This window comes from Bos javanicus, chromosome 3 (assembly GCF_032452875.1).
Source record: "Bos javanicus breed banteng chromosome 3, ARS-OSU_banteng_1.0, whole genome shotgun sequence".
Taxonomy (NCBI): domain Eukaryota; kingdom Metazoa; phylum Chordata; class Mammalia; order Artiodactyla; family Bovidae; genus Bos; species Bos javanicus.
In genome coordinates this window covers 120,642,502-120,657,196 of record NC_083870.1, presented here as the reverse complement: position 1 = coordinate 120,657,196, position 14,695 = coordinate 120,642,502, and the positions used below count along the sequence as shown (strand labels likewise).

Below are 14,695 nucleotides of genomic sequence, written 5' to 3'. Positions count from 1 at the left end.
CGGCCGGGCGGCGGGCGGCCGGGCGCCGCCATCTTGCCGTACGGCGGGGGCCGCGGGGCCGGCTCCCACGTCCCGCAGCCGTGTCGCCGCGCGCCCTCCCCTCGGGGCGGTCCCGCTCGGGGCTCGGCGCGGCTAGACGAGGGCCGGAGTCTGGCGGCGGCCCGAGGCCCGAGATGGTGATCTGCTGCGCGGCCGCGAACTGCTCCAACCGGCAAGGCAAGGGGGAGAAGCGCGCCGTCTCTTTCCACAGGTAAGCGGGCTCCGCCCGCCGCCGCCGGCCCGCCGGCCACGCCCCCGCCCGGCCCGGCCCGGCCCGACCCGGCCCGGCCCGGCCCTGCGGGGCGAGCGATGCGGCGCGGCCCGGCCGGACGCTGGGGCGCTCGGGGCGCCGGCCCCGCGAGTGAGTCAGCGCGGCGCTGTGTGACCTTGGCCCGCCGGCGTCTCTGGGCCGGGCGCCTCGGGCCACCGCGGCCCCCGGAGCCCGCGACCCTCAGCCGGTCGTAGGCCGCCGGGTGCCCTGAGCCGCTGGGGCTTGGGCCGCCGCCGCCAGGCTCCGGAGACGGTGCGCGCGGGGGACGCGTTTCCTCGGCGCGGCCGTCTTCTCGCGCCCGCGGTCACTTTGCTGCCGTTTCCGTCGCGGGGAGCCCGCCTGGACCTCTGGATCGGGACGAGGCCGAGCGAACGCACCCCGCGCTCCGGGGACTGACGCGCGCCCGGACTCTGTGTCCTGGGGGCCCTCCGGACGGCCCCGGGTCCCGGGGGGCGCCCGGCCGCGTGCTGCCGGCTCGGCCCGCACCCGCCGGGGCGCCGCTGCTAGTCGTGGCGCCGCGGAGGGTGGCCCGGGACGGGGTGGGGGTCGGCCTTGTCTCTGGCCTGGCCCGCTCCGGGAAGGCGCTGGGACTCAGCCCTTTTCAGCGAGTGGTTTTCTGCGACCTCCCGCCTGCACTATCAGAACGTGAGCAGAAGAACCTCTGCCCGAACAGCCTCCCGCCGCAGACTTTTCTCTTTGCTGTTAAAGGGGGATGTTTAAGTTTCCAATACCTGCACGACGGTTCTTTAGAGTCTCACTGGAAGTTGAAGTTGGTTAGCGCTAAGTCTCAAATCGTCACAGTCTATTAAGATAGTAACAGGTTATTGCAGATGTCAGCTCCCTGCTTTCTCAAGTTCCCGAACTGGGGTTGGGGCGAGAGTCTTAGGGTAATGGACTCTCGAAGCAATGAGGATATTCAGAAGGTCGGAGTGGTTGGGACTTGCTGAGGAGTTGGTATTCCAGCAGCCCACCCCCCACTCGCCGCCGGGCCTGGTCCCGAGGCACTCAGGTGGGTTCGATGGCTTCAGGTGTGGCGAACAGCGGTCCAGAGAGGCCGCACCACCCCCACACTCGCATGTGCAGTTTCACTAGAGTTTTCTAAATAGAGATCTTGCCTGAATGAAGAAAAAGTTTATTAAGTATCTTACTCAGTATCTTCCGGGGGCAGTTGCTTTTTAAAGGGAGTGGTATTACTCCTGGTGGTGGACGTGTGTTGGGAGCGCAGCGCCCCCTCTCAGAGCTGTCTCACATCCTCGGCTCCATGAGTGAGCCGCAGCTGGGGCACCCTGGGGTGGAGTGCTCTCCTGGCCTCTTGCCCCCATCTCTGTTGGCTGACACCGGACCTGGCTTCTAAATGGGGGGGGGGGGGGGCGGTGCCCATGGGCAGGCATCCTTTCTCCTCTTGGCATCCAGAGTCCGGCATCCCGGCTCACCGGGAGGGCTGGCCTGCTGCGAGCTTCTAGGAACTACTTCCTGGAGCCTTCGTGCTGTCACGATGCCGTCCGGCTCTGTCTCTCCCAGCACTCTGTCCCTGAAGGTTGTTTACTGCAGCCTAGGAGGGGGCATTCGCCTTCACCTCTGATTTGCCCCGTGGACTCTAGCTCCTTAAGGGTAGGCAGTGCGCGTCTCATCTTTCTGTTCCACTGATAAGTTGCAAGTACAGGGTGTTCCTTAGATCTTTACTAAGTTTGTAAATGGGAAAGTCAGTACAGGTCTGGGTATTTGTAAAAACTGTTGTTCTCCTGTTATAGTTGATAGTATTAGGGGGAGGCATGTTAATTATTTTTTTTGTAATTTGTTGTTTGTCCTGCAGATTCCCCCTAAAGGACTCAAAGCGTCTGATGCAGTGGTTGAAGGCTGTTCAGAGGGATAACTGGACCCCCACTAAGTACTCTTTCCTCTGCAGTGAGCACTTCACCAAAGACAGCTTCTCCAAGAGACTGGAGGACCAGCACCGCCTGCTCAAACCCACGGCCGTGCCGTCCATCTTCCACCTGGCGGAGAAGAAAAGGGGGGCTGGAGGCCATGGCCGCCCCCGGAGAAGGGACACCGGGAAGGCCTCGGCGGGTCTGAGGGCACAGGCGAGTGACCCTGTGGACGGGAAGGCAGCTGCAGGGTCACCGTCGTCAAGTGCAAGCCCGATGGCCAAGCCGGAGCCCCGCAAGCTGAAGCGGGCCACTCCGCAGGGCCGAACCGCGGCCAGGGCCGCCCGGGAGACCGCTGGTCAGGAGCGGGGGCGGCAGCCTCTGGAAGGACGCGCAGAGGACGGTCCGGCCTCCGCCGCCACCTCCGGCAGCCAGGGAGAAGCTGGCACAGGGGCCGTGGATGCTGGTGAAGAGGGCGCCACCCCCGCCGACAGCGGCCTGGTGGACAGGAGCGGCGTTTCCGCGGACGACTTCACGCCCCCGGGCTCCGGGGCCTGCAAGTTCATCGGCTCGCTTCACTCCTACAGCTTCTCCTCCAAGCATGCCCGAGAGAGGCCGGCCGTCCCCCGGGAGCCCGTGGAGCGCAAGCGGCTGAGGAGAGACGCCGAGCCTGGCTGCAGCGGGAGCAGCCCCGGGCCGGAGAAGGGGCCGGCGCAGAGCCCTCCCCGCGCCTGCCCCTCGGCGAGCTCGTCGCTCACGGCCACGCCGCAGAAGCCAGCCCAGGGCGCCTCGGCGCCTCCCACCGACGTGACCCCGAAGCCGGCGGCCGAGGCCGTCCAGAGTGAGCACAGCGACGCCAGCCCCATGTCCATCAACGAGGTCATCCTGTCGGCATCGGGCGCCTGCAAGCTCATCGACTCTCTGCACTCCTACTGCTTCTCCTCCCGCCAGAGCAAGAGCCAAGTGTGCTGCCTGCGGGAGCAGGTGGAGAAGAAGAACGGCGAGCTGCGGACCCTGCGCCAGCGGGTCAGCCGCTCGGACAGCCAGGTGCGCGAGCTGCGCCAGAAGCTGGACCAGCTGCGGAGGCTGAGCCTCCCTCACCTGAGCAGCCTGCTGCCCCCTGGTCGCGGTCAGTACCCGAGCCCCAGCCCAGGGGCCCCCGTGCGCTGTCTCCAGGCCCCTCCGGAGGGACGGGAGCCGGGGTGGCAGCTGTAGCTGAGGGCTTTAGGCAGCGCGGAAGGAGGCGCGGGAGACCCAGGACCGCTGGGAGGGGCCTGGCCAGGGAGGCCCTTCCGCGCACACCGCAGACAGAGTCCTGGGGGATTGGGTCTGAGTGTAAGTTAAGACAGAACTTAGCCTGCTAGCGAGATGAGAAGAGCGTCTAAATCAGAGGGAGGTCCTTTCCGGTTGCCTTGTGATGAACTATCCCAGCAGTTAGGTGCTTTTGAATGTTAATACTAGCCTTAAAATTTCGAACACCTATTGAAGTAGAGTACGTTCTAGTAAGAACAATACAGAAATTTGTAGCCCAAGAAACGAAGACTCCACTTTCCCGTTTGGGCTTCCCAGGCGGCTAGACTAGTTTCTGCGCTTTTGTCCGTGTCTTTGCGTCTATACAGATAGGCTGGAGGTGCATCTCATGTGTTAGCGCTTAGTCTCTGGTTTCCCTCCTTGGTGTGCCCTTTGTTTCTTGGAGAACTTGCTCCGAGCGCAGCGTCTCTCGCCAGTTCAGTGCATGAAGGTGGGAACCATCTTCCTCCCACGTGGTGCGTTTAGTCTGAATCCTGTTGGTCTCCCAGGTTGCCATTAACTGCAGGTGAGGAAAGGCTGGAGTGTGACACGGGCTCTTCACGGACTAACCCCTCCCCCTGCCGCCGCCCCCCACCCAGATCAACAACCAAAAATGAGCAAAACCCAAACCCATCCTGATGTACTGGTCAGAGTTGAACACTGCATTCTCTTCTAGTGTTTTAAAGCGGTTTTGTAGTTTCTCGTACCTAGTAACTACTTTCTGGTACTTTTTCTGTTCTTCTTGATCAAAGGGCCCTAAGTCTGTCACTGTAGACTGTCACAAGTCTTTCCAAGCCGCCTGCATTGATGAAGTCTCTGTTGTTTTTTCTTCTTCATTCTTCCTCATTTCTTTCTGCTCTCTTACGTTCATGGCTTTTCTGCTCAGGAGGGCAGTGCTGACTCCATGAGACAGTGCGTGTCTCCCATCCTGCAGGTGAGGCTGGCCCCTTCTGTTGCTGTGGCTCTGCGCCACACACCCACCCCCCGCTGCTTTCTGGGCACTTGGTTTCTAAAGCATTTGTAACTTTAGCCTTGATTCCCTCCTTAACCTGCGTTATTCAGGAGGGTGCCATGGTTTTTCAGGTACATAGCTTGGGGGAAGGGAACTGATTTTTGTTTTATTGTTCAGGGCCAGTGCTTTGGCAACCTTAGAGAATCTTCTGAGGTTTCACGGAGGTCCAGTACAGTCTGCGTGTGACCGCCTCACTGAGCCTCCCCCGCAGGGAGAAGAACTTGTGCTCTCCCCGGGCTGGTTACATTGTTCTTGTCAGCACTGGATCTAGTTTATCTCATTGGTCAGCTGCTCTGTTTCCTAACTTATTGTATCCACTGCTCTGGGTTTCTGAGAAGGGAGGTAGGTCTCTTGCTGCTTCTTGAAAGTCTTTCCAGTTTCACCTGCATTTGTTAGACATGTGAGTGTGCCTGCCTGTTACCAAACAGAAAAGCCAGTTTTGTCCCATTTAAAGTTTTATTTGTTTATCTCCTTATTTTCAAACTTTTTCTATGCCTTTATTTTGTAGCTATATTTTAACTCAACCTGAGAACCATTTTATATAGTAACTTAATACACTTACAACTGGGGTGATTGGTAAATTGAAACTTGGGCCTGCTTCTTCACCCTTTAATCTGTTAGGCTTTCTGCGCTGGTGGGTGACTGCCCGCGTTCGTCCTGTCTTTCTGTAAATGCTTGAGTGAGTCGGCTCCCAGCCTCCCTTCCGCCCAGGTGCCAGCCTTGTCTGGTCTGAGCGCTGCATCTGCATATCCCCATCACACACCCATAGCTAGATGCGCGCATGCGTCACCACACACCTATAGCTAGATGCGCACATGCGTTATCACACACCCATAGCTAGATGCGCGCATGCGTCACCACACACCCATAGCTAGATGCACGCATGCGTCATCGCACACCCATAGCTAGATGCACGCATGCGTCATCACACACCCGTAGCTAGGCCGTATGTGCGTGTCCCCATCACACACCCGCAGCTAGATGCATGTATGTGTCGTGCCGGTTACTGTACTCACCACTGGTCATCATCAGCGATTTTGCTCTTTTGGGGGGAAACAGTTAATGATCTGAGGGGACCCGCTCCTGTGACAGTGACATTTTGAGAGGAGTCGAGTTTGAGACGCCCCTTAGGTCTGGAGCAAGAGAGCCAGCACCCAGCCGCTTAAAGTGGCACCCGTGTGTCTGCAGTATCGGGTAGAAGGTGTTGCAGAAAGGGGGTGCTCAGCTGGGCTGCAGCAGCTCCAACCAGAGTGGAGGAACGATGGCTGCCTCGGCCACATGGGGTCACTGGTGACCAGTCTTCTTGGACTGGTGTGGACAGACCTGGGTGGGGACCTAGTGAAGGGAGGGGGCCACTGAGGGTGGCCAGGGACGAGGCTCTAAGAGGGTTAGCCGTGAGGGGCCTGGGGAAAGTGGGCAGCAGCTGGGAGGGAGCCTGGCTCCACAGGGAAGTTTTGAGGAAGAGCCTTGAGGACCGAAAAGAACAGGCTGGGCCTGGGGGAGGGACTCCAGGAGGCGCTGGGGGAGGGGGGCCTCGGGGGTGGGGCAAGCACCAGGGAGATGGGCCTGGGGAGGGGAGCACCGGGAGGGGGGCCCGAGGGGGAAGCACCAGGGAGGGGGCCCTGGGAGGGGAACATCAGGGAGAGGGGCCTGGGGAGGGGAGCACCAGGAGGGGGGCCCGAGGGGGGAGCACCGGGGAGGGGAGGGGAGGGGAGGGGGGCCGGGGGAGGGGAGTAGGTGCCCCGAGTCCCCACCTGCGAGCTCCCCCTGCCGTCCTCCAAACCGGCTGCTCTCCCGACTGTTGATCAGTTCAGGGTTCTTCAGTCGTTTTGCAGGAATTCTCTGTTGAAGGGACTGGACTGTGCATGTGGTTATTCAGTCCTTCATCTTCAGCCAGGCCCCCTCTTTTGGGCAGAACACCCATGACAGCAGCCGGGCCACTGGGGCTGCAGTTTCTGGGTCTGGGAAGCTTGCCCCCGAGAAGCTGCTGTTGAGTGGCGTTCCCACAGAACGGGCTCTCTCGCCGAGCCCAGGCTTGCTCTAGGTGTGTGGCCGCACCAGGCACGTTGCAGGCGTTTCTGTGACCTAGCGAGGATGAGCGTTTTCCCACGCTCATCCCGTCTCTGTCCGGCCCTGACTATGCTGCTCGCACCTTGCTTGCTCGCTGACCTGTGAGTGTCCCCACAGACAAGGATGTCTGCTGTCGAGTGTGACTCAGCTGTGCCCTCAGGTCAGTAATTTAGTACTTGCCGCAAATATATCTGAGTTTTTTTCCTATTCTTTTGTTCCTTATACATACAATTCTTGAATTAATTTTGAGTTTTAAAAGCTTTTATTGTGGAAATCTTGAACATGGACAGATGAAACAGAAAAGTATAATAACCCCGCTGAACCAGCTTCCCACCCTAGCTTCTACGTTTATCAGTATTCTGATAATCTTATTTCATCTGTATTTCTACCTCCTCCCTGCCTTCCATTGATTATGTTCTAATGAGTGAAAGTCACTCAGTCATGTCTCTTTGCGACCCCGTGGAGTATACAGTCCATGGAATTCTCCAGGCCAGAGTACTGGAGTGGGCAGCCTTTACCTTCTCCAGGGGATTGTCCCAACCCAGGGATTGAACGCAGGTCTCCCGCGTTGCAGGCAGATTCTTTATCAGCTGAGACACCAGGGAAGCCCTATTTTCTAATAGTTTGGGTTTTTTCTTTTAAGGAAAGTTTTAGATTTACAGAAAAATTAACAGACAACACAGGAATTCCCCCGTCCCCGCCATTTCCCTACTGCTAACATCTCACATTTCCACTTGTGCTAGAGGTTCACTCATTACTAGTGATGAGCCCACACTCTGATATGTTGTTATTAACTAAGTCCCATAGGTTACATTCAGAGAAGGCAATGGCAGCCCACTCCAGTACTCTTGCCTGGAAAATCCCATGGACGGAGGAGCCTGGTAGGCTGAAGTCCGTGGGGTCGCTAAGAGTCGAATACGACTGAGCGACTTCACTTTCACTTTTCACTTCCATGCATTGGAGAAGGAAATGGCAACCAACTCCAAAGTTCTTGCCTGGAGAATCCCAGGGACCCGGGAGCCTGGTGGGCTGCCGTGTATGGGGTTGCACAGAGTCGGACACGACTGAAGTGACTTAGCATAGGTTACATTTAGGTTGACTGTCTTATATTTGAGGGTTTTTTTTTTAACACTGACAAACTTGTTAACAAAAAAGAATATCTTTCAAAGATACAAATCTCAAGAGGATCTTACTTAAGACCAACTCTGTAGAAGAAAACAAAATATTGGACAGATAGAAATTGTGGAATTTCGGACCACTGAAGGTGAATCTGTGCTCCACAAAACACACAGTGGGGAAGAGACAGAAAGGCACCTTTTAAATGAGCACAGATGCAGGAGCGCCCAGCTTTGCCCTGGTGAGGGCCTGGCGGAAGGCGGGCACGGCGGGCCGCTCGGCCGGGGTCCAGGCACACCCGGGGATGCTTGGGCAGGCCGGCCCGCGGGACGCCTTCTGCTTGGAGTGTGACAAGTGCGTAAGTGCGCGTGTCCTCAGGACAGCAGGACAGAGTCGTGTCCCTGCGCTGAAGCTCTGCCTGCCTGTTTATGCCGCCCCTCCCAACCCCTGCAGCCACTGATCTTAGGACTGTCTGTAGCTTTGCCTCTTCAGGAGGGTCCCGACTGGGAGGGATAGATGCTGTGAACTAGAGCACGCAGCCTCCTCAGGTCGGCTTCTTTCACTCAGCAGTATGTGTGGAGAGTTCCCCTGTGTCTTTTTATGGCCTGATAGCTCATTTCTTTTTTATCATTGTTGTGCCTTTTTTTGTACTGAGTTAAAATACAAACACCAAAACTTTACCGTAACAGCCTGTGAGCCTTTAGTGCGGTGGCGTTAAATCCATGCGCCCTGCCGCACAGCTGCCACGCGGCCGGGCTGCAACTCGGTGTGAATCTGAGACTCTGTCCTGTTGGTAACTCTCCTCCTCCCCTTGCCCAGACGTCAGCAGCACCGTTCTGCTTTCTGTCTCCGTGCCTGTGACTCGTGTGTGTGGAATCACACAGTATGTCCATCTATGATTGGCCTGATGTCCACAGAGTATGTCCGTGCTCAGCATGCTGCAGAACTGCCTTCCTTTGAAGGCTGAGTAATATTCCACTGTATGGATGGACCACGTTTTGTTTATCCAGTCATCCTACAATGGATATTTGCGTTATATCACTTGATTTTGGACTGCTGAACCAGGCTTGCATACTGGAATAAACCCAAGTGATCATGGTATATATTTTCTTTTTACGCTGTTCGATGGTATTTGCTCATGTTGAGTTTTGCACCTATGTTGATGAAAGAGATCCATAGTTTTACTTTCTTTTAATAACTTTGTCTCATTCTGATAATAGTGATTCTGGCTTCATAGAATGATTTAGAAGGTATTCCCTCTGCTTCTTCCTTCCAGAATAGATTGTAAAGAATAGGTAAAATTTTCTTAAATGTTTGACAGAATTCACCGATATTCTAGAAGGCCGTCTAGGACTGATGCTTTCCGTTCTGGGGGTTATTGACTCAGATATAATAGATATAGGCCTATCCAGATTATGTCTCCTGTATAAGTTTTGGTAGTGTTGTTTTTCAAGAAATTGATCCATTTCACCTAAATCATCAAGTTTGTAGGCATAAAGTTGTTCACAGTGTCCTTTAGACAGTTCAGCATCTGCAGGGCTTTAGTGGATGTTCCTCTTTGATTTGTGATATTGGTAATTTCTGTCTTCTCTTTCCTCAGTTAACTAAGCTAGAGTGTTATAGTTTTATTGATCTTTTTGAAAAAGCCAACCTTTTGTTGATTTTATTTTCCTGTTTTCAGTTTCGTTGGTTTCTGCTCTTATTTTTTTTTTTTTCCTTTTCTTCTGCTTGCTTTCAACTTAACTGCTTTTCCTTTTCTATTTTCCTAAGGTGAAAACTTAGATTATTAATTTCAGTTATTTCTCTTTTTCTAATATATGCATTCAGATTTTGACTTTCTTTATTTTCCTGTTTTCAGTTTCATTGGTTTCTATTCTAATTCCCCCCTCCTTTTCTTCAGCTTAATTGCTTTTCCTTCTGTACTTTGAATTTCCAGTATTTCTTCTTTTCTAATGTATGCATTCAGCACTATACATTTCTTTCTAACCACTGCTTTTACTGCATGCCACAAGTTTTGATAAGTTGTAGTTTTGTAGTTTCATTTCCATTTACTTGAAGTGTTCTTTTATTTCTCCTGAGACTTCCTCCTTGACCCACTGTATACTTGGAAGTGTCTTGTTTAATCTCCAGCTGTCTGGTGCTGTTTCAGCTCTCTTGCTGCTTCTGCTTTCCAGTCGAGCCCACTGTGCTCTGAGAGCGTCCTTTGTGTGAGCTGTGTTCTGTACACGTGTTAGGTCTGTTCTGCGGCCCCAGCATGTGACTGTCGTGCTGAATGTTTCTTGTGAGCCTGAGCTTGAGCGTAACGTATGTTCTACTGATGTTGACTGAAGTAGTGGTTAGTCACGGTTCTTTTGAGAAATAGAGCCAGTAGGATGTGTGAGAGTACACGGAAACTTTTTACAGGAATTGGCTCCCACAATCACGGATGGCAGCCTGGAGAACCCGGAACGCTGGTGGGGTGATTCAGCCCTTGCTCCAAGGCCTGGGATGGGGTGGAGAAGTCCCGGTCCACCTGGAGGCCCTGGTGCAAGCAAAGCGAGTCTGCCCCCCTCCACCTCTCTGCTCTGTGAGGCCCTTAGTGCCCCCTGCGTGCGAGGGCCGCAGGCTTATGGCGCCCCGTTCAGACACGGACTTGCTCCTGGAAGCCACAGACACCCCTGAAACAGTGTCCCACCAGCTGGTTCAGCAGCCCCGTGGCCCAGTCAAGCTGACGCCTAAAATGAGCCGGCATAGTGGTCCGTGGTTGGAGAGCTCGTGTGCGCCCTGCTGGCTGGCTGTCTGCCAGATCTGCCCATCCCTGCCGTGTGTTGGGGTCTCCACTGCAACTGTGAGTTTGTGCGTCTCCCCTTGCAGTTGTGTTCGTCTTTGTCTTGTGCTTTGATGCTGTGTTGTTAGGTGTGTAAGCATTGAGGGTTATTACATCTTTTTGGAGAACTGACCCCTAGGTTATTATGTAACAGCGCTGTTGTGTATCCCCGCTGATCTTTCTTGCCCTGATGTCTGCTGCCCAGCCACTCCAGTTGTCTGTGACTCTTGCTAGCGTGGAATGGCTCTCTGTCTCCCTTTGCTTGTGGCCTGTCTGTAGGTAAGGTGGGCCTCACAGGCAGTATACAGCCGGTCATGGTCTCCAGTCTGCTCCAGTGATCTCCATCTTCGGGTGGGTGGTTGTGGGCCACTCAAGTGTAAACTGGTCACTGCTCTCCCCGGATTCCTGTCTGTTCCGTTCGGAACTGCTTAGCGTTCGTCTTTTGTCTTGTCCCTCGTTTTCAGCCTTCTTTGGTTCCATTGGAGCATTTACCTTGATCGCACGTTCTCTCCTTTCTTAGCGTATCAGTTGTACCTTTTTAGTGGTCCTCCACCAGTCCACACCGTGCACTTACAGCCAATCCGTGTCCACTCTCACATGGCTGTGCTGCTTCCTGGCTGTGCGGGAGCCGTAACAGAGACCCCCAGCGCCTCCTCCTGTCCCTCGGGGACGTGCTGCGTTCCGTCACTTACTGCTGTGCTCGCCCTGTTACTGCCAGAGACTTGAACAAACCTTCGTCCACTATGTCAGTTAAGAAGAAGCAGCATTTTATTGTTACCTTTATTTATTCCTTTTCCAGTGCTCTTTTCTTTATTTAGATTCAGATTTTTCTGGTTCAGATTTTCTGACCTGCATCATTTTCTTTCTCTGCAGAACTTTTAACATTTCATGCAGGGCATGTCTGCTGGCAGTAAATTTTCTCAGTTTTTGTTTGAAGTCTTTATTTCTCTTTACTTTTGAGGGATCGTTTCACTGAATGCAGGACTCTACCCCTATGCTGCTCGCATGTCTTCTAAGGAGAAGTTCCTGTAATTCTGAGCGTTTTGACTCGAGAGGTTTCTCCCCCTCTGGCCTCTTTCAGGGTTCTCCTTGTCTCTGGCTCTCTGCAGTTTGAGTGTGATACGTCTAGATGTAGATATTGTGATATTTGTTGTGGTTGGTGTTCTCAGAGTTCCCTGGATCTGCAGTTTGGTGCTTATTGTTAACTTGGAAAAGTTCTCAGCTGTTTTCCCTTCATATACTGTATTCTCATCATGTGCATGTATCACTTTTTATTGTCACAAATTTCCCTGATACTCTGTTCTCTTTTTTCTTTCTGCATTTTAGTAGGGGGTGTTCTTATGGACAGATGTGCCGCTCCCTCTTTCCTCAGCCCTGCCATCAGTGTTTTTCAGTCTGTCCACATTTCCTCTCTTCTTACATTACGTGTCTGTTCTTACACTTTACCTGCTTTTCCCATTAGAATCCTTAGCATATTAATCACAGTTACTTCAGATCCAAATCTGAGAATTCCAGAATTTCTGCTCTGTCTTTTCAGACTGTTCTTTCTTGCCTTCTAGCCTGCCCAGTAGTTTTTAGAAAGGCAGACACGGTGTCGTCATAAAGCTTGAGGTAGGCAGGTGCTGGGCTTGAAGCGTGGTGGTAGCCTGACTAGGGGTTGGTGCCCTGTTGCCTCCTGCAGCTGCTGCTCAGTGCTGCAGGCTCTTCTCTTGTCCTGATTTGTTGCCTTCTCCTTGACTCTAAAGACTTTTCATAGAGTCTGTACCTTGGGGCACTTTCCCCTGTAATCCTTTTATTATGCTAGAGCCCTGAGGAGTGGTCTGGGGAGGAGAAGCATTTATAGTCTTCTGATTGAGTTTCAGCCTTTTAGTGGCTGGTGTTCCTGGGTTGTGACCTTCACTAGTATTTCTTCCTTCCTTTCCCCTCCTTGGGTGAGACCAGACGACCAGGGGCCAGGGTGGGAAAGGGCTTCCCCACCCGAAAGATGATCTGGGAGGTCTTCTCACCACACCACAGGCCTTTGTTTTGGAGAAGCTCAGGGCTTGAGGCCAGGGACTCTGGTGATTTCTTTTCCTTCCTTTTCTTTTCTTTCTCTGGTGAGAACCAGGCGGTTCCTAGAAATGAACCCCAGGATACTGTGGGGCCCCTGGGACTGCAGCCCCGGGAGGTGCTCGCTCACACCTGTGTACACGTGGCCTGGAGTCCCGTGCAGGCTGCCTCTGGGGTTCCCGCTGGCCTGCCGTCCCCAGGAGCTTCTGCTCCAGGTGAGCGGACGTCAGTGGTCCTGTCCCCGGGTTTCTCAGGTCTTGGGGGACATCTGACCAGGTTTCTCTGATGAAGCCAAGGAAAGTCACTGACTGTCAGCACCGTGTGTTTCTTGCAGACCAGAGCTGTGACTTCTAAGCTCTTTGTAGAGTGGAAGGCGGGGCCCCTCCTCTGTGTAATTTGGTTCTTGCTGATGGGCAGGAAGACTGCTGGTTTTACTAACAGCCACCTTGACAGATTCTCTTATGAGTTCTAATAGTTTCTCAGTTGAGACTTGGATTAACTGGATAACCAACGATAACGTTTATCTGCAAGTAATAATACTTTGGCCCCTTTTTATTATGTCTTCTGTATTTTATGGAAGATATGCTCTATTTTCTGACATATCCGGTGTTCCCAGGTGTGCATGGGGGCCTTTCCATCTCCTGGGTGATGAAGTGAGGGCCTCGCCCTCATTCCAAAGCAGCGGCCTACCCTGGGTGCCTGTCCGGGGGAGCCAGCTAGACCACCCGTGTTGCATGGGGCCCTCCGCCTGGCACAGCCAGGGCTGCCAGGCTGCCGAGGCTCTCCACCCGGCCTGTGCCCTGGCAGAGAACACTGGTGTCTGTCAAGGCAATAGTGGGGTGGGCAGTACCTCAACGGCGTCTATCCCTAGGTCCCAGTGGACAGGTCTGCTTGTTTCCTGCCCGGGGGGCCGTGGGCCTCTGCTGACACATGTGCCAGGAGACGCAGAAGGCAGCGTGCCAGGAGTTTCCAGAGTGTGTGTTGCAGAAGCAGCTTTCCTGCACACGGGCCGCATGAGCCAGCCTTGCTGCACGGGTCTGTCCCCGCTGGCCAGCAGTGCCGGTCAGAGGGCAGGTCCACTCCTCAGTCTGCCCAGGCGGTTGGCCCCTCTGGCCTGGCTGACGCTCTGAATGCGCCTCAGCCTCCACAGCTCCTCCCAGCTCTCAGGTTTGGTTGTCTCCGTCTCCCTTTGTTCCACTTTGTCCTGAGGAGGCCCCCGTGTTGTGGAACTACAGTTCCCAGAATGCCTCCCGCAGGCTTGGCAGTCACTTCCTGGGAGCTGTTAGCAGCCAGGTGCAGACACTTCCCGTGGTTGGCAGAAACCAACCTTGAAGAACCTTGGCGGCGTCTGGAGCGTAGAAAACTTAGGCATGGGTAAGCCTGCTTTCACTGTCCTAGGTCCAAAAATGAAGATTTAAATTTCTTGGAGAATATTTAAATTTTTGTTTTTGCATATTGGTAAGTGAAACCAGGGAAACAGCGCATAGAAAGGCCTGATTCACTCGAAGAGGTTGAAAATGGCCAGTAGGCCAGATCCCTATTTATGATACTTTTCCTTTGTTTGACTTTTAAATTTATTTTCGTTTCTCTAATGAAGTGTAATTTACACAGAGTAGAATACACAGCTCTTAAGGGTGTCATTGGACGGGGCTGGCATGTGTGGGCTCGTGTCACACGACATTCGGCTTTTAGAAGCCTCATGTTGGTCCTTCTGTCCTGCAACACTGGAGTGAAAACACGGAACGGGACCGTGGCCAAGAGCCGACCACAATTCCAGCGGGGGCAGAGCGGGCGGGCAGCCCGCGGGACCTGCCCAGCCCCGGTGTTCTTGCCCGCATTAAATTCATTGCAGTTAAGAGCCCGTGATGGCAAGCTGAGAGGACTGGGTCTGAAGTGTCTCTCAGGGCAAGCTGGACGTGGGAGCCTGTGGTTTTAAGAATGCGCTCCAACCAAGAGTCCCCTGACTGCTAGCAGCGCGGTTCTGCCTTTCCGCTCCCACCGCACACGACTCCTTCCGGCCCTGAAAGAAGCGCCGGCTTAGCCCCATCTCCTCGCGCTCCGCCCAGAAGGCGCGAGCCTCCCTTTCCACTGCGCGCAGGGTGGTCCTCTGCTCTGCGGCCGCTGCCTGGGCGGGGGTCCTGCAGCCTCGTGTGCGCTCCTGCCTGCCGGCCCGTGCA

General features: G+C 54.4%; 1 protein-coding gene across 5 annotated transcripts in view; it reads left to right on the top strand.

Moving 5' to 3' along the window:
• Positions 1–75: 75 nt before the first annotated feature.
• Positions 76–14,695, top strand: part of THAP4 (THAP domain containing 4) — a 35,042-nt gene continuing 20,422 nt past the window's right edge. Inside the window, exons 1-2 of one of the 5 annotated variants that reach the window (XM_061412938.1) lie at positions 76–250; positions 2,124–3,304. In XM_061412938.1, the coding sequence (XP_061268922.1) occupies positions 174–250; positions 2,124–3,304 (1,258 nt within the window). In that variant the 5' untranslated portion in view covers positions 76–173. Of the gene's footprint in view, positions 251–279; positions 401–526; positions 956–1,721; positions 1,922–2,123; positions 3,305–13,784; positions 13,893–14,695 lie in introns of those variants that run through there. The other 4 variants (XM_061412940.1, XM_061412942.1, XM_061412939.1 and 1 more) reach the window with 4 other exon arrangements.